Below are 18702 nucleotides of genomic sequence, written 5' to 3'. Positions count from 1 at the left end.
TATCCACTGTTACTATAGACACCATCTCTCCCTACTATACCTGCTATCCCACAGTCACACTCCCTTCCCAGAGACTATTATCCACTGTTACTATAGACACCATCTCTCCCTACTATACCTGCTATCCCACAGTCACACTCCCTTCCCAGAGACTATTATCCACTGTTACTATAGACACCATCTCTCCCTACTATACCTGCTATCCCACAGTCACACTCCCTTCCCAGAGACTATTATCCCACTGTTACTATAGGCACCATCTCTCCCTACTATACCTGCTATCCCACAGTCACACTCCCTTCACAGAGACTATTACCCACTGTTACTATAGACACCATCTCTCCCTACTATACCTGCTATCCCACAGTCACACTCCCTTCCCAAAGACTATTATCCACTGTTACTATAGACACCATCTCTCCCTACTATACCTGCTATCCCACAGTCACACTCCCTTCCCAGAGACTATTATCCACTGTTACTATAGACACCATCTCTCCCTACTATACCTGCTATCCCACAGTCACACTCCCTTCCCAGAGACTATTATCCCACTGTTACTATAGGCACCATCTCTCCCTACTATACCTGCTATCCCACAGTCACACTCCCTTCACAGAGACTATTACCCACTGTTACTATAGACACCATCTCTCCCTACTATACCTGCTATCCCACAGTCACACTCCCTTCCCAAAGACTATTATCCACTGTTACTATAGGTACCATCTCTCCCTACTATACCTGCTATCTCACAGTCACACTCCCTTCCCAGAGACTATTATCCACTGTTACTATAGACACCATCTCTCCCTACTATACCTGCTATCCCACAGTCACACTCCCTTCCCAGAGACTATTATCCACTGTTACTATAGGCACCATCTCTCCCTACTATACCTGCTATCCCACAGTCACACTCCCTTCCCAGAGACTATTATCCACTGTTACTATAGGCACCATCTCTCCCTACTATACCTGCTATCCCACAGTCACACTCCCTTCCCAGAGACTATTATCCACTGTTACTATAGGCACCATCTCTCCCTACTATACCTGCTATCCCACAGTGACACTCCCTTCCCAGAGACTATTATCCACTGATACTATAGACACCATCTCTCCCTACTATACCTGCTATCCCACAGTCACACTCCCTTCCCAGAGACTATTATCCACTGTTACTATAGACACCATCTCTCCCTACTATACCTGCTATCCCACAGTCACACTCCCTTCCCAGAGACTATTATCCACTGTTACTATAGGCACCATCTCTCCCTACTATACCTGCTATCCCATAGACTCCATATTATCCGAATTATACAAAATTTTCTGTGTAATAATAAAACAGTAACTTGTACTTGATCCCAACTAAGATATAATTAATCCTTATTGGAGGCAAAACCAGCCTATTGGGTTTATTTCATATGTACATTTTCTAGTAGACTTAAGGCATGAAGATCCAAATTACGGGAAGATCCGTTATCTGGCAAGCCCCAGGTCCTGAGCATTCTGGATAACAGGTCCCATAGCTGTGGTAAATAGAAAAACTGCCATTTTAAGTACTATAATCTTTCCATCTGGCTTGTATGAGGCTCACACACATAAACCCACACATACGGGCTAAGCCAATGAAGGGAGAAAGAGGCGGGTCTTTGACTCCCACACGTCTTCCTGTTTCAGATAGAGCTGCGTTATTTCCTGTCAGGTGATCAGTGAATGACACACAAACCATCACAAAATGGCGGCTCAAGGCCAAAGAGGCAAAAGAGCAATATTTACTGATATTATGGCCATTTGATAGGATATAAAGTATCTACTGGTTTAGTTTTCTGTCATAAAGTGTAAGAAGTGGGATTATTTGTTACCTCAGTGCCTCTATCTGTGTGACAAACAAAGTCTTCCCGCCGTCGGCGCATTTCAGTTTGGAAAGGTTACGGTTTTGCTGATCTGTCTGAGAGCCGAGAGGAGAGAGAGATAATTATAGTACAAGCTGCACTATGTGTTTATTACTTATAATTAGCACCAGTGTTGCTACAGACAGGCCATGGATTGTGTTCAATTCCCATCTGAGAACCAAAATAATACATTTTAAACAACAAACGCCTTTTTTTTCCATTTAACCCTAGAAACCTGCGTCTGGATTTGTTGGGTTGACTAATATACAGTTTACCTTATCAGCAGGGAATATTAAAGTAATTATGGATTATTATTATTATTTGGGATTCGGCCGAATCCCCGAATCCTTTGTGAGTGATTCGGCCAAATACCGAACCGAATCCTCATTTGCCTCTGTAAATTAGGGTCAGGAAAGGAAAAAGTGGGGACTTTTTTTTAACTTCCTTATTTAAGTCACATGATTTCCCTCTGCCCCTAATTTACATATACAAAAAGGATTTTGTTCGGGCAGGCAGGAGGATTCAGCCAAGTCCTAATCCAGATGAAAAAGGCAGAATCCTTGCCCAACCGAGCCTGGATTCAGTGCATCCCTAATTATATGGCTGCACAGCAGCTTGTTTATATAAACTATAGTAGTACTTATCTGTTATCTACTGTGTATCCTGTGCTTGAATGGCTGCCCCCATGGCTACACAGCAGCTTGTTTATATAAACTATAGTAGTACTTATCTGTTATCTACTGTGTATCCTGTGCTTGAATGGCTGCCCCCATGGCTACACAGCAGCTTGTTTATATAAACTATAGTAGTACTTATCTGTTATCTACTTTGTATCCTGTGCTTGAATGACTGCCCCCCATGGCTACAAAGCAGCTTGTTTATATAAACTATAGTAGTACTTATCTGTTATCTACTGTGTATCCTGTGCTTGAATGGCTGCCCCCATGGCTACACAGCAGCGTGTTTATATAAACTATAGTAGTACTTATCTGTTATCTACTGTGTATCCTGTTCTTGAATGGCTGCCCCCATGGCTACACAGCAGCTTGTTTCTATAAACTATAGTAGTACTTATCTGTTATCTACTGTGTATCCTGTGCTTGAATGGCTGCCCCATGGCTACACAGCAGCTTGTTTATATAAACTATAGTAGTACTTATCTGTTATCTACTGTGTATCCTGTGCTTGAATGGCTGCCCCATGGCTACACAGCAGCTTGTTTATATAAACTATAGTAGTACTTGTCTGTTATCTACTGTGTATCCTGTGCTTGAATGGCTGCCCCCATGGCTACACAGCAGCTTGTTTATATAAACTATAGTAGTACTTGTCTGTTATCTACTGTGTATCCTGTGCTTGAATGGCTGCCCCCATGGCTACACAGATATAGGGCACCCCCAAAACCTAGATCATATTGGTCTGTTTTTCAAAGATGCATATAAATTGTATTGGCAGCCATGAGATTTGCTCTGTATTTGAGTCATGAGGAGGGTGTTATTTTTGTCTGGGGAGGTGATCATTAAGAGACTTTCAACTGGCAAACTTGAATATATATATATATAACATTTGGTCTCTTTTTGGGCAAACGCAGCCTTCCTAAATCGTAATAATCCTCCATCCATGTTTGGAGCCCACTCAGTAAACATTGGCCAATTTCATCTACCAAACTATATTGCACAGTAATGATCTACAGTCTCTATTGTGACTTAAAGGGGATGTAAACCCCAAAATAAAATTGTACATAATGGAAGATAATGTAATTCTAAGGAACTTTTCAATATACATTCAGAACAAACGCTCGCTGCTTTTATTTATTTGTAAATACAATTGCTCTTTTCAGCTGTATCTGTGCGTCTTGACTTTTGAAACAACGTTGCAAAGCTCGGCTCTTCTCCAGCAAAAACAAGTGTGTAAATGGGAGGCTCCGGTTACACTGGCTAAAAGGTCAGGGCAGAAAATAGAAATGGACCCAGACATATCCAATTATATTTACAAATAACTTTAAAACCAGTGAAAACGTGTAGTGAATGTATATTAGGAAGTTCTTTAGAATGATATTTTCTTTCATTAGGAAAAAATCTTATTTTCGGGTTCACATTCCCTTTAAATCCACCTATACCATCATCACTGCTGCCCTTCATCATCTGCATTTTTTTTTTATAAAAAGGTTTTTTGCAGGTTTGAGGCTGGACAGACCTATCCCCACCCCACAAAATACACACACAAAGAAAAAAAAAAGAAGCAACACGTAGACAGTTTGGGTGTTATCGATCTTTCTTTTTTTTTTGTACCATTAGATTTCAGAATCTGGGATGCTCCGAAAAAAGAGCAAAGGAAATAATGATTTAAGACATTGTCAGTGAGTTGGGTTTGACATGTTTTTTTTTTCTGGATTTTAGAAAAAAACTGGAGAATGAGATTTAGTCATTGTCTTGTGATACAAAAAAACCGACACAATAAATAATAGTTGTGCTAACAATGTAGTACTTCAAGGTTTTCTGGTTGGTAAGTGCACTGTCTTAATAGGATGAAGCTTTAAGACTAGATGTGTAAAATGCTAGAGGCAGATCTCACTATCTACTTTGATTTCCTTGGGGTAAGTAACTAATGTGTTTAAAGATATAATAGGGCAAATTTACTAACATTAGGTGCCAAATGGCGTAGGGCATGAGCCCCTTGGCTGCTAATTTATCGGTCAAACTCACAGTAGATCAATAAAGCCAATTATTGCCACTTTTGTACCTAAGTTAGTAATAGACCCTCCATGAAACTCCATTGAATAACCCTGTCTGGATGGACAGAAACATGTTTTGGTCTTGGAGTCTCAATAGTATTGGCTTTTGGGGGGGGCACATGGGTTGTTTTTCAGAGTTGGTTCAGTCCTTGGGCTTTAGAAAGGGACAAAACCAACCATGAATGGACTGAGAGGCTGGTTCAGGAAATGACTTTGCTTTGCTAAGCCCATCGCCCATGCCAGTGTATATTCCGGAATCTGGGAATTCTACATTTACAAGATGATGATACCATGGGATGGTTGAGGAAATAAAATTTTCTAAAATTCATATAAAAATAAGTTGTTTCCATTGACAGATGATTGACATGTGAAATAAGTATACATATATATAAACTAGTTAGATGCTAACGACTTTGTCAGTTGACTGTTTATTCGTCATCATCGTCGTCATCATCATCGTCGTCGTCATCATCATCATCATCGTCGTCGTCATCATCGTCATCATCATCGTCATCATCATCATCATCGTCATCATCGTCGTCATCATCGTCGTCGTCATCATCATCATCATCGTCGTCATCGTCATCATCTTCTGTGTTGACATCTCCTTCCAAAACGTCCTCAAGCCAATCTTCCAGTTCATCTACAGTGGGCAAGTCTTCTTCGTCATCCATGTCCATCCAAATACTATCGGCCTAGAGAACATATTGAGAGAGTAAGTAAGGATGGATTTCATTCATCGTCCCTTTGGCCCATGCCTCCTAAATATATGCTCCAGATTTGTGTAGAAACATTTGCACAAACCCTAGAACCTGTAGCAACCAGTGTCACTTTTCTTATTATACTTATTATACTATTCTTCTTCTTCTTCCCATTACTGCTACTCCTTGGAGTCTGGAACAGTTGGCCCATTCAGATCCTCTAAATCAGTTCTTTACAGACTTTTAAATTGACGTCCTCACATTTGGTCAGGACACCCCTACTTAACCAAATAATTGTTCTGCCCAAATCCTACCCAAATTGCCTTACAGGGTTCCCCCCATCCATTGCTTTAGACCCCCTTAGGAGGTGTCAGTCCTACATTTTGGGAACCCAGTTTTTATAAGGTCCCATATACTTCCAGACCGACAGATGACCCCACACATTTTCATTTTTGACAATATGTCTAGCCCCATGTCAGATTTCAAAATTAAATATAAAAAAATATGTTTGCTCTTTTGAGAAATGGTTTCCCAGTGCAGAATTCTGCTGAAGCAGCACTATTAACTGATGCATTTGGAAAAAAACATGTTTTCCCATGGCAGTATCCCTTTAAATAAAAAAAGTCAGATCAAACTAGAATCCACAATTTGACCTTATTTATTATTAAAAAAAATCTCGATTTAATCCGATCGGGGAATAACTCAATAAAATTGAGCGAAAACCCGAATCGGACGATTTTTTTCCTGATCTTTGGCCGAAAAGCCCGAAATAATCAGGTTTTTGGGCTAATTTCAGAGCAGACCATAGAAACTTCCACATAGGATAGGGACCTCTCCCAACTGACTTATATACAACCTTAGCAGGTCTGAGATGGTGGATTTTCGGATTCAAAATTTTTGCAGCCCCAGGGTATAATAAATCTCAATATGCGAGTTTTTTTTTCCCCCACAAAAAATTTGAATTTTATAGTAAAAAACTAAAAATATTTGAGTTTAATAAATAATCACTATAGAAGCGAAGGTTACTGCCACATAAAAATAAATAAACGTGGTACCACTTAATGGAAAAGTATTAAATCAAAAAATACCAAATGAAGTAAAGAATGAAGGAGAAAACACTCACAGTTCACCTCAGCCCCAAGGTGCAAAGTCAAAATTACTGTGTCCAAACGGAATGCGAGGGTCTCCAAAAATACGAAAACAAATGTAAAAAGTAGAAAATTTATTAGGACATGATACCTAACGCGTTTCGTGCCTATTGGGGCACTTACTCATAGGAATATGAGTACTATGAGTAAGTGCCCCAATAGGCACGAAACGCGTTAGGTATCATGTCCTAATACATTTTCTACTTTTTACATTTGTTTTCGTATTTTTGGAGACCCTCACATTCCGTTTGGACACAGTAATTTTAATAAATAATCCCCTTAGTACCTATAGCAAATTAGATTCAGATTCCTGTGTATTGTCCCCCTCCCACAATGCATCCTTTTTAATGATCATTGCCTATTCCAAGATGATGAAAATTTATGTTAGTCTGACTGTTGAATAAAACAGCTGTTTCTTCCCCAAACTGAAACCAGCAACCACACAAGCAGTAATTATATATATATATATATATATATATATATATATATATATATACATACACAATAGTGCAATGGGATGAAAGGGTTGAGGAGAGTGAGGTGGAAAAAGGCAGGTAGTTTAAAAGATATGGGGGCTGGGGTGTTCCTTTCAGATGAATATTTCTAAGGTTACAAAGTGAGGAGCACATGGCAAGTGACGCTGGAGGAATAAACTGGCGAATGAAAAGGGAGATGGGGAAATGTCATTGGCTGGTTGGCTTGAAAGGAGAAAATAACCCAGAGTCAAAACAAAAGGAGGATGAAAGAGGCAGAACTGGGGGGTGAGGGGAGGCTATAGGAAAAAGAAGTCAGTGTTTGTGACTCACCTACTATTTTAGATTTAAAGTGGAATTGTCCAGTGTTAGATGGGATCTCCACCAAAATCTGGTTTGTGCTTAATGACTATATATATATAAAACACCTCAACCACACAACATTGCCTCAATACAAAGGGAACGTTTCATAAGGAGCCGGTTACAGTAAATGGAAAGTAAAGGAAACTCATGAATAAGGCAAATATTCTCTCTAGTTGGTCATTGGAAGCCATTGTCCCCTACTGGAAGAACAGCAGACTCAATGACAAGAGAGCCATCGGGAGACATCCATAATGGAAGAGACATTCATTATTAGTGAGTACAACTCAGTATCAGTGAGGCTAAATGCATGGCACTTGGGTTGACTGATTAGCGAGGGCCAGAAGGAATTTTTCGACACTGAAGGTGGATACAATGACTTGTTGTGAGATGACTTAGTAAGTCATTCGATCACGGGATGATGAATGGTGGCTGTTAATTTGCCACTGGCCTATATGAGCCCCAACCCTTAGTTGTTATATGGTCTTTCTCAGCATTGGATGGCCAAATTGGGACAAGATCCATGTGTTTGGTAGTGTGTTAATACAAATATCCACAGTGGTTCACCCATTGTTAGCATCTATGTCTAACAATGGGTGAACCACTGTGGCCTCTCGTATTAACTCTTAAATATGTGACTAAAGGTAGCCATAGATGCACTGATCATATAGTATGAAACAAATTTCGTACTATCGTTTCAAAAACAATTTTTTTGGGAGACAAGCTGACAGATATCAGCAGTAGATATTGGTCAGCTCGTTGAGTGGGTTTTTTTGATCAGGTGCCTTGGAACATTGGCCATTGTTAGTGCTGAATCACCAGATACAGATAGAATTCTATTGTTTCTACCTATATATTTGATGATTCAGCTCTACACGTGTGTATTGAAATGAACAATCTTTTTTGGAAACATCCTTTCCAGGAAAGATCGTAATTGTAACGTCTATGGCCGCCTTAAGATGGAAATGTGCCTAAAGCCATGAGCTGATCATTTGCAAGTTGTCACAGCATTTATGGTAGACCAAAGTATCCAAGAAAGGCCCACATCTGGTCTTTAGGCAGTTGACTGAATGGCTGGATCAGTGGCACTGAGCACACAATTTGGGGGTCCTGCAGCACTATGAAAGAAAGGTTCCTGTGCAAAGGTGGGGTCTCAGTTCAAATTTTGTTCCAGAGCCTGTAACCTTCTAGTTACACCACTAGACTGGATCATGTGTGTCATGCAACTCAAATGAACACTGGTCTGGTCAGTAGAACTCCAGTATTACCTACAATTGCCACCATGTACTCCATGTAAGATAGAGTCCTGCGTCGGGTTGGGTTCCTGCAGAATACCCCCAAAGTGGTCGGTTTGGGGCAAAAAGTCCCCGATTCCTTGGCCATGCGGGGAGTCCACAGGTAACCCGGCTGGGTACCCAACAAAGGTGCTTGCCTGATCCCTCCCAGCCACCCTTGTGGTTCTTCCAGTTTTTAAAAAATTTTGGGGAAAATTCGGCACCGGAGTGACGTCACTTCCTGGGCAAATGTGACGTCACTTCGGTGCTGAATCTTATGCCGGGTCGGAAGGTTAGTTGGCCTGTTGCGGGTCAGGTGTTGTGGACATGCGTGTCTAATTGTGGGTTCGGATTGCGGTTAGGGGCCAGGTATGGGTTTCAAAAAATGGACCCACGCAGGACTCTAATATAAGGTTGATAAGGTCTACTGCTTAATATTTTAATTGGTATTTTATAGCCATGTTGCTTTTCTTTCTCTTCGAAAAAATACTCACATCTGTGACATTGACAATACCAATGTGGGGTCGGGACAGGTCAATGTCGAATGTTTCCTCCCAGTATGGAATCAACTGAAAAGAAGAAAGGTAGACAAGGCTTAGCAAAACAAAACAATAACTTACTGTTTTATATTCATGCACTCCAATATATGACACTAGCATTGTTGACTTGACTACTGTCACATTTAACCCTTTTTTTAAAAAAAAAATTGTTATGAAAAAGTTCTAGGGGGAAAGTCATTTGATGTTTGATAAAAGTTATTTGATGTTTCATAAATGTGCCCCATAGTTTGTGAAAATATAATGGCTGCTTCCTCAAACCAACATTTTTTTCCAAGGCTGCTGTGCAAATTGCTGACTCATACTGGAATCTGCCAATTAGAGCAGGTGCATTCTGTTCAGTGTCGGACTGGCCCAGCGGGAAACCGGGAAAAAACCCGGTGGGCCCCGACCCTTAATGGGCCCCCGCCGGGCCAGACCCCTCTCCCGACCATTTTGTTAAAAAAAAAAAGATTTCTTTAGGCGCCGCGCTGCGCCATCTGCGCATGCGCGCAGCAACATACAGAGCTCTGAGCGGCGTCTCTCAAGAAGGAGCGTCGAAGCATGCTGTCACGAAGGTGTGCAGTGCGCATCACGGTAGGGGGTCGAGGGGGTCGGGGGGGCCCTGGACAGTAGTCCCGGTGGGCCCCGGGCCCCCCAGTCCGACCCTGATTCTGTTGGTGACTCACAGCATGAGTGTGTTGATTGCAGCTGGGAGAAAAGTTAGGTTGAGGAACACACACATATATTTTTAAAATACATGAACTATTTGTGAAACATGTTTATTAAAGGGGTGGTTCGCTTTTAAGTTAACTTTTAGTATGTTATAGAATGGCTAATTCTAAGCAATTTTTTACAGTTTTTTTTAATTATTTGCCTTTTTCTTCTGACTCTTTTTAGCTTTCAAATGGGGGTTATTGACCTAATCTAAAAACAAATGCTGTGTAAGGCTACAAATATATTGTTATTGTTACTTGTTATTGCTCATCTTTCTATTCAGGCCTCTCCTATTCATATTTCAGTCTCTTATTCAAAAGTGCATGGTTAAATGGTTGCTCGGGGAATTTGGGCCCTAATATTGCAAATTGGAGAGCTGCTGAATAAAAAGCGAAATAAGTCAAAAACGACAAGTAATAAAAAATGAAAACCAATTGCAAATTGTCTCAGAATATTACTATCTATATCATACTAAAAGTGAATTTAAAGGCGAACAGCAGCCACAGTTGCAATTTAAGCATACGCTGCAGTCTGGGCGCATGTTTCAAGCAATGGCAGCTCTTCTATAAAGACACGTTGTATAGACAGGCTTTCCATTAAACTCAATATTCTTTGCTCAGCTCAGAACACCGTGTTCTGCCGACTCATTAACACTTGTATCATACTGACACTCAGGATGGTCTCGGCTATTTTCCTAATGCTCATTATATATGTGCCTTGAACAATGGCAGTCATTATCCACTCTCCAACATAATGATAACCAAACTGCCATTAAAAGTGCATGTGAAATAAAGGACGATGGATTTTGTTGAGGCTTTCAATGTCGGGGGAGAATTGTTTTTCAGCTGTGACTTTCTTTGCCTTTTGTTCTTCTGTGTTTGGAGTAATGTTTTAAAAATTTGAGACATAAGGGAAAAATATAATCATAAGGAGGTTTCTTTTGCATTATACCCTTTCTATAAATATAACCGCATTCTCAGAAAATTCTATTCCCTTATAGGTAAAAGTTGGAAAATGGTTTCTATTAGTGGTTAAGTCCTGCTTGAATGTCCAACCTTTGGCCATTAGCTCATGAAATGAGTACAATAGCAGTTATGGCTCATAACTGGACAGCAAATATATATTCACTCCAAATCTCACTACAGCTGACCATAAAGGTAGGCTTCCAGGTGTATCTAGAAGAGAAAATGGACATTCTCCCCAATTCTCACCTCAACGGCCTTCAAACTGATCAACCTCCATATTTTGGAAACCACTGCAGTATACGTTATGAGGCCATAGCTCAATGCATGTTCAGAACATTGCTGATCAAAGAGTGGTGGCCTCTATAGATATCAAGGGAGTCAAGTAATGTACATGTTGAAGTGGTAGCCAATGAAAATAGCCATTTCCTACTTTAAAAATGCTGTAGGGATGTAATCTCTGAACCAATCATTTTCTGTTTATTTAAGGGAAATTATGCTAAGGGCAGAGACACACACTCAGATTTGGGGAGATTAGTCGCCCATCAAAAAATCTCCTCTTCTTCAGGGCGGCTAATCTACCCGAACTGCCTCCCGCCGGCTAGAATGTAAATCGCCGGAGGGAGGCAGTTCGGGTAGATTAGCCGCAGTTCGGGGATGTTGCCTCACGAGGAAACTTCGGGTGACTTCGGAAAATGAAGCACTCCGAGTGCCATCCCGCCAGCAATTTACATTCAAGATGGCGGAGGCAGTTCGGGGAGATTAGTCGCCCCAAAGAAGAGGCAATTTATCGCCGGGCAACTAAAGCTCTCCGATTTTGAGCGTGTCTCTACCCTATAAGGTACAGATTTTTACATTTTGGGCAGTGCTTAATGGGTACTTAAACTTTTAGGTCAAGAGTCTAGATGGGTGTCATATTGTGTAGGCAGATATTCCAAATAAAAGCCATTGGATGTGTGCAGAAAATCTGAGGGAACATATGTGGTAACAGAAGACCAGTTTAATCAGAAACTACCAAATCTTTTGTAGTAAGTTTAAAGTAGGGCGTCTAGGGAAAGAAGTTGCTCTTCAGAACAGGAAGCGAGTAGGAGTATTACATTATTAGTGCTTCTATTGTGTTTCAATTATTGTTTGCCTTTATATTCTAGCATAAATGCCTTGGCCTTCTTACCAGTGGGAACTCTTCTGGGTCGATCCAGATGATGCTGAGGTCAGGGTTATCTGTGTTGTCTTCTGCTACTTCTTTAATGATTTCCAGGAACTCATAACCATCTGTAATTAGAGCAGCAGATTGAGTTATTAGTGACATCATAAGTGACATCATAAAGTCAGAATACCTGACTATAGGGAAGGCAAAGAACTCTCCACAGGCGACATTACACATTTCCTCCCCAAAAATTCCAGCTCTAAACAGAAGGCTAATATCCAGCTGTGTAACTATAGAGGAAGCAGACCCCGCAGTTGCAGGAGGGCCCGGGGGAATAAGGGGGCCCGGACTGTGGGGTCTGCTTCCTGTATAGTTAATAAAACCCTCCTCCTCCCCAGCCGCGCACTCTTACCGGCAAGGAAGGGGGAAGCAATTTGGGCGGAAGTGGGTGGAGTTGGGGTGGGGCTTGGGTGGGGCAGAGATGGGACGTTGGTGGGGCGGAGGCAGGGTGGGAAGTGGGCGGAGGATGGGGATCGAAGTGTGCCCGATTTTTTTTGCAGGGGGGCCCGGCGCACTCTAGTAACTTACTCTGAAAGTGAACCTCGTATACCTAATAACCATGGATCACATCATCTACAAAGTGTGTATATCCCAGTAACTCTTGTGAGGACCTTTGTTGATAATGCATGAAATTAATAATTTTGTGGACACATCCAATCAGGATTAAAGGCCTTTAAGAACAGATTTCTCAGGCTACACATTCCCGAACAGATATCCTTTTGTTTGTTATACACACAGAAGAAGGAGGCTGCTTAGTAAGATCAATGGCTCTGGAATACTTACTGCAGTTAAAGTCATATGAAATCAGATTCCCCCACATACCTATTATGCTAAGCTCGGAATGTGCCATGTTTAAGGCAGAAGAACAAATCAAAGTTGATTTTAATGATAAATGAAAATAAATGATTACCGGGGTCATCCTCTTCAGCGAAGGCAACAATGTGAATTCCATCCAAATCATCTTCCTGTAAAAAAGATTAAGAAAATTAATTAGAGCTGAGAAGGCTGTCTCACATATTAGGCAAGGGTCACTATGATTTCTTAATGGCTTCACAAAGAGACACATTCAAAAGTCTATATATATATATATAATATCACAATATCTATAATATCATGTAAAGCAAGGCACTTAAAATATGGTGAAAAAGAGATAAAGTTTATTTATTATCACAACGTTTCGGTCTTCCTTGAGACCTTTCCCTGATTTTACATCCTGGATTAACACCATGGGGCAAATTCACTAAGCGCCGAAGCGCCGATCGCTAGCGTTAATTCGCTAGCGTTTGGCATTTTCGTTACTGCGCAAATTCACTAACGAATGCTGGCGTAGTTTCGCTAGCGTTACTTCGCACCCTTACGCCTGACAAATTTTCGCTAGCGACGTAACTACGCAAATTCACTAACGCGCGCAGTGTACTGAACACTACCTTTTACGCTAGACTTCCTTCGCCACCTCAGACCTGGCGAAGTGCAATAGAGTAGATAGGGATTGTTTCAAAAAAAGGCAAAAATTTTTCTAAGTCCCAAAACACGCTGGCGTGTTTTCTACATTATGGGTGATAGGCTGAAAAAGATCGAAAAATTTTTTGGGGCTCCCCTCCTTCCCCCCTACATTTCCTGACTCATGGCAACTTACCTAGACAGTGGGCACATGTGTAGGGCAAAATAAAATTTTTATTTGATGAATTGAAGGTTTTCTAGGCATTTGTAGTGCTGATACGTATTCCTCCATTGAAATTTGAATTTGGCGCCCTATGCAAATTAGCCTTCGCTAGCGTAACTTCGCTTTACTTAGCGAATCAACGCTAGTGCAACTTCGCAACCTTACGCTACCCCTGTGCGCAACTTCGGATTTTAGTGAATTTGCGAAGCGCTGGCGAAACTACGCCTGGCGAAGTGTGGCGAAGTGCGGCGAAGCGCGGCGAAGTTGTGCCTGGCGAAACTACGATTGTTAGTGAATTTGCCCACATGTGTTTCTGGTCCCATGAAAAACATAAAATGGTGGTTCTACTGTTTATATAAATAACCATGCACTGATATTATTGGTTGGGAGAGGACAGGTAAGGATTGTTGAACTGCCCATTACTAGTAGGACCTAGAAATGTTAGTGTTTGTGCAGTCAAACCATAAGTAAACATGAGGCCCAAAACTTCTAAGTGAGGAAGGCCCTACCAACAAGTAAACGGGGCCCCAATGAAACTAAAATTTTCATTGGGAAATGATGGTGTCCACTCCCCAGCGATGCCAAAACTTCACCCATAATCCACTCAAACCCTGCCCACTCTTTGGAAGCTCTGCGCTTTTCAGCACCATCTTGGACCAAGCTCTCCATGGGGCTCCTGTAGCCTCAATTTTGTCAAGCTCAATAGCAGGGCTCAGTTCTAATACTCTACTAAAAGTGTAGTTTGTGTGTTTGCTCATCCCTTGGACTGACACATTGATCAGCTTTCATTAAGGTGTTAGTTAAAATACTTTTCTGACTTCCATGAGAACATAAACAAATGGGGAACATGTTAAACTGTTGGGATTTCCTCTAGTGTCCTCTAGTGTCCCCAGTTCTACCACTAGGTTTTGGATGAGATATACAAAATAAATATTCCCTCTAAGCCATTGCAATCAGGGTCCACCATCCCATGGAGGCTAAGATGAAAATTTTAAAAAGGGAAATTTAAATCATGTTGCAACTAAACATTGTGTTGCCTTGGAAACCAGGCATCGAAAATAATATCCCTACATCACAGCTTGGTTTCTAAGCTCCCTCATAAACTCTCCAATGACTCTTTGCTCCTTCATATTCCCACTGCCAATTACACAATGAGAATTTGTTTCCCTGCTTTCGTTAGAATTGCTCTGACAAGTATAATGAGCTGTATGAGAGAGCTCCCAACTAGGGCGCTCTAGTGCCATTAGGAGGATATCCCTAATTGAATACAAGTGGGTTAATCAGTACATCAGCCATATCTAATGGAGGGTTTTATATTCTCATCTAGCAAGGGCCTTTGAAGATTAGGGTTGAAAGCTAAATCAGTAAGAGCTGAGCTTCAAGTAATTGCTGTGGCCCTGAGAAAGTGTGTTTGTTGGTTGTTATGATCTGAGCAAACAAAAAAAAGTGCTCTTCACAAATGGACTTAGTCACAAGATGTCTTCATGTCAAATGTTGCGCTGCCCTCAGAGGTCATCAGAACAAGAAGATAGAACACTCAAGAGAGGCCTCTGCATTCATAGATGGGATATCTGCTGAGTATTTTCTCATCAAATGGAGCTAAAGCTTGATTGTCTAGAACAGTGATCCCCAACCAGTAGCTTGTGAGCACCATGGTGCTCCCCAACCTGCTGGATGTTGCTCTTAGTGGCCTCAGAGCAGGTGCTTATTTCACTCCTAAGAAATGTATAGCTGTACAAGCTTCCTTGTGCTTTTCAAATAGCATATTTGCTTCTGAGGTCATTGGAACAAGTAGCTTCAACCCTAATTAACCTGTCTCTATAGAGATATAGTCTTCTTACCCAATAGCACACTGGCCTACAATGTAAACAGAACAAGTAGCTATAACCTATGATTGTCTATGTAGAGTTGGATGTGTGTTGTAGATTCTGAACCTTCTGGAACAGAAACCCCTAATGAACGATGGGTCTATATTAAGATGGATACATCTACAAAATACTGTATCTTCCTCTCAGTTGTCCAACTGCCCTTTATCCAACCAAATCATTGCATATGTACTTCATCCTAATCCCAGTGTTGATAGAGTACTGATACAGGGAGTTTGTAGAGTGGATGAGATGAGTAAGAGATTCAAGTATGAGCAAAGGAAAGTATAACAATTCTGAAAAGAGATGTTTCATGCTCATGTCGCCTTGAGAAATGTCATTACTGGCTGTATGGGGGAACACTCTAAATTGATGTTCGATATGTTATCTGATATCAGAGAAAAGTGAGATATAGGAGGCAGAGAGAGAGAAAATGTAGAGCCATAGACTTCCATGTCATTAGCAGATAGCCAGTCAGGTTTATCTTTCATGTGTTGTGTAAGGCCACATGCAGTCAAGGGGGTTGTATATAAATGCACTTACCCAAGTCTCATACATACTGTCAGGCTTAAGTTTCCTCAGTGTTGGTCTACAAGAGATAAGGAAGGGTACAGTTAACTTTGTGTTCCGAAACAGAGCATGATTTGCAGTTATGCAAAATAAACACTTCAGTATTAATTAAATACAAAGGCACAAAAGGAACCAAACGGAGACACAAGGGAACAGTCTGACTACATTGGGAGTAGTGAATATTTAGATCTGTGTCTAGAAACAATAACCAGGTAATCAATGGCTTTCTTATATTTTATCTATAAACGTGAGTCAAAAGCAAAATGAATTCAATTCATAAGGGGACCTAATGAAGCATCAGCCAGGAGATTCCTGATTCTGGAACGTTTTACATTGATGAATTATGTAATGTATGTATGTAACAGTGATGCCTGGGAACTGAAATTCTTAACTCTTTACCTCTTTATGTAGCACAAGAACATTGACTTTAAGGTTTGATTTCCAATTAAATGGTGCCAATGTGACTATCCTAGCCTGAACACTGGGGTGTAATGGAGTCCATTCTAAAATTAAGCTGTAAACAAACTGCAGATCAAGATGGAAGTAGCTTTAATAGAGCTGTAAATCAGTGACGATCTGAGAAATGACTAAGTCTCTGGGTCATAGACTGTTCTAAGTAACAGTTGCTGTAACTGAATAGGGTTTTTTCAAGGTGGATTTGTAGTTCGGGACTTTCCCAGTAGGACTTTCCCACTTTTACAGTGTCCCCAAGAGGGGGTTTGGGGTTTGAGTTCAAGGTTTTTTCCAAGAGGTTTCAGGATCTTCCCTCAATTTTCCCAAGGGATTTCTCAATTAATGTTTGGAATTAAAGTTCAAAGGTTTGCTGAACCTATTTTGGGTCAGAGTGCAAGGAAGAATTTAATATAGATTTGAAGTTATCCTGACATGTTTTAGATCTAGATTTTATGTTTTTGCCAAAATATTTTGGGATAGTTTAAACAGAAGGTTTTAAGAGGTAGTGTTTATGGGTGTCACTAATTGTTGTTGGGTTAATGGTTAGAATTTTTAAGGATTTTAGGAAATTCATTGTTTACTGGCAAAGTTGGATTCATAGTGGCTTTTAGCCCTGGATTGCGCTCTTTAACATGGACCTGTCTCACCCACCAACAATTTGAAACATTGCTGAATTTGAGTGCTGAACCCCCTAGGCGCTACTAGTCCCAATGGTAACTGGATTTACGAGACAACACTAAGGTGTATTTTTAGCCAGGTCCTATCTAAGCTCATATCAAGGTTACTGAGATATAAAATGACTGCTGTACCACCAATTCGCCATGGTTCCAAGAATACGCAGCATAGAAAATGTGTTGACCCCAGATCTCACCCTAATTAACCTTTAGGATGGGGTCAGTGAAGCATCTAGGAAGGCAAATTGGAATTTTTAGCAAATCTCACCCTAAGCTAAAAGACCTTAAGGTCCTCATCCATATTTATGGGCTTCTCAGTTCCACAGTTTGAGCACCGCAGATCAAAAATTTGTAGAGGAATTTGTTAAAGGCAGGATCATAGTATTTCCACTGGTAGAGGAACACCTCCTTCTGCCCATGCTACCTGCCATTCAACTCAATGACAATGAGCTCAGGCAACCTCATGCGTTTTACACCAACATCATACGTTTGTGTGTATTTGTAATAGCATCTTGGTATAGGGAACATGTACACACAGTTGAGTGTAACCTAGCACAGCCAGGAGAGGGGTGGTGGTATGAAAGAAGAAAAAGCAATATAACAAAACAATCATAATATGTTTGCTCTGCGCTCGGCATAAAGCCCCTGTTGCCATAGCAACCTAAGGCTCCTATCTGCCAATATTTAAAATGTACATCTAAGAAGACAAGCTTTCATCTTAGATAAAAGCTCCGAGCAAGAAAGTGTGTCCCTTTAACCCCTCAAGTCATTACAATATTATTTATTTAGCTTCTGCAACATAACAGGCCTTTAAAATGACCCCGGTCTATTTTTCCAGCACTACAACTCCCAGCCTGCAGTATTTTTACTTTTATTTATTTTATCCATGGAAAAAAATCCAACTCTCTCTGACCTGAGACTGTACGGAGCACTACAGATCTTGGGAAATGAACAGTACAAAAGAAATCGATCCAGCCTGGAGACGGCTTGATGTCTCCCAGCAGAAAACCCACTAGAGGCGGTGGATTGAGAGATCAGTTGCAAGAGCTGAGCTGGGATTACGGCTTTGGAAACCACAAACAGAAATGTCCCCAAATAAACATTTGTGCAGCTATCGACAACTGGATGAGCTCCGACATCTCATTTCAAAGACAGACTTCCACATGATGTAGACCAAAAGCTGCCAACCTTGAAACCTGTTGGCCAGATGTGGCTCTCAGGTGGATTTTTATTGACCTCCAGATACTCCATATATTTGTTTGTACGGCATCATCACTGTAAAACTGTAAAACACCCTATGGCTTATGAAGCCCATTAAGAATGGGGTCCCATTGGGTTTTGTCCATGTGCCCTGGTGGGCTAGTTCAACCCTACTAGTGGTCTTATACTGTTACATCGCATTTTCCATGAAAAGATGAATAAAAGACATGTCTGTGCCATTTGTAGAGAAGGAGAAGATGATGC

At 40.9% G+C, this 18702-nt stretch overlaps 1 protein-coding gene across 1 annotated transcript in view; it reads right to left on the bottom strand.

Annotated features, from left to right (window-relative positions):
• Nucleotides 1-4157: 4157 nt before the first annotated feature.
• casq1.S (calsequestrin 1 S homeolog) overlaps nt 4158-18702 on the bottom strand; it is a 55851-nt gene continuing 41306 nt past the window's right edge. Inside the window, 5 exon segments of the mRNA NM_001086758.1 lie at nt 4158-5330; nt 9086-9160; nt 11978-12078; nt 12924-12978; nt 16085-16130. Of these exon segments, the coding sequence (NP_001080227.1) occupies nt 5064-5330; nt 9086-9160; nt 11978-12078; nt 12924-12978; nt 16085-16130 (544 nt within the window). The 3' untranslated portion in view covers nt 4158-5063.

Source organism: Xenopus laevis, chromosome 8S (assembly GCF_017654675.1).
Source record: "Xenopus laevis strain J_2021 chromosome 8S, Xenopus_laevis_v10.1, whole genome shotgun sequence".
Lineage (NCBI taxonomy): Eukaryota > Metazoa > Chordata > Amphibia > Anura > Pipidae > Xenopus > Xenopus laevis.
Note: the sequence above shows the minus strand (reverse complement) of the source record. Positions and strands in the feature narration are given on the sequence as shown.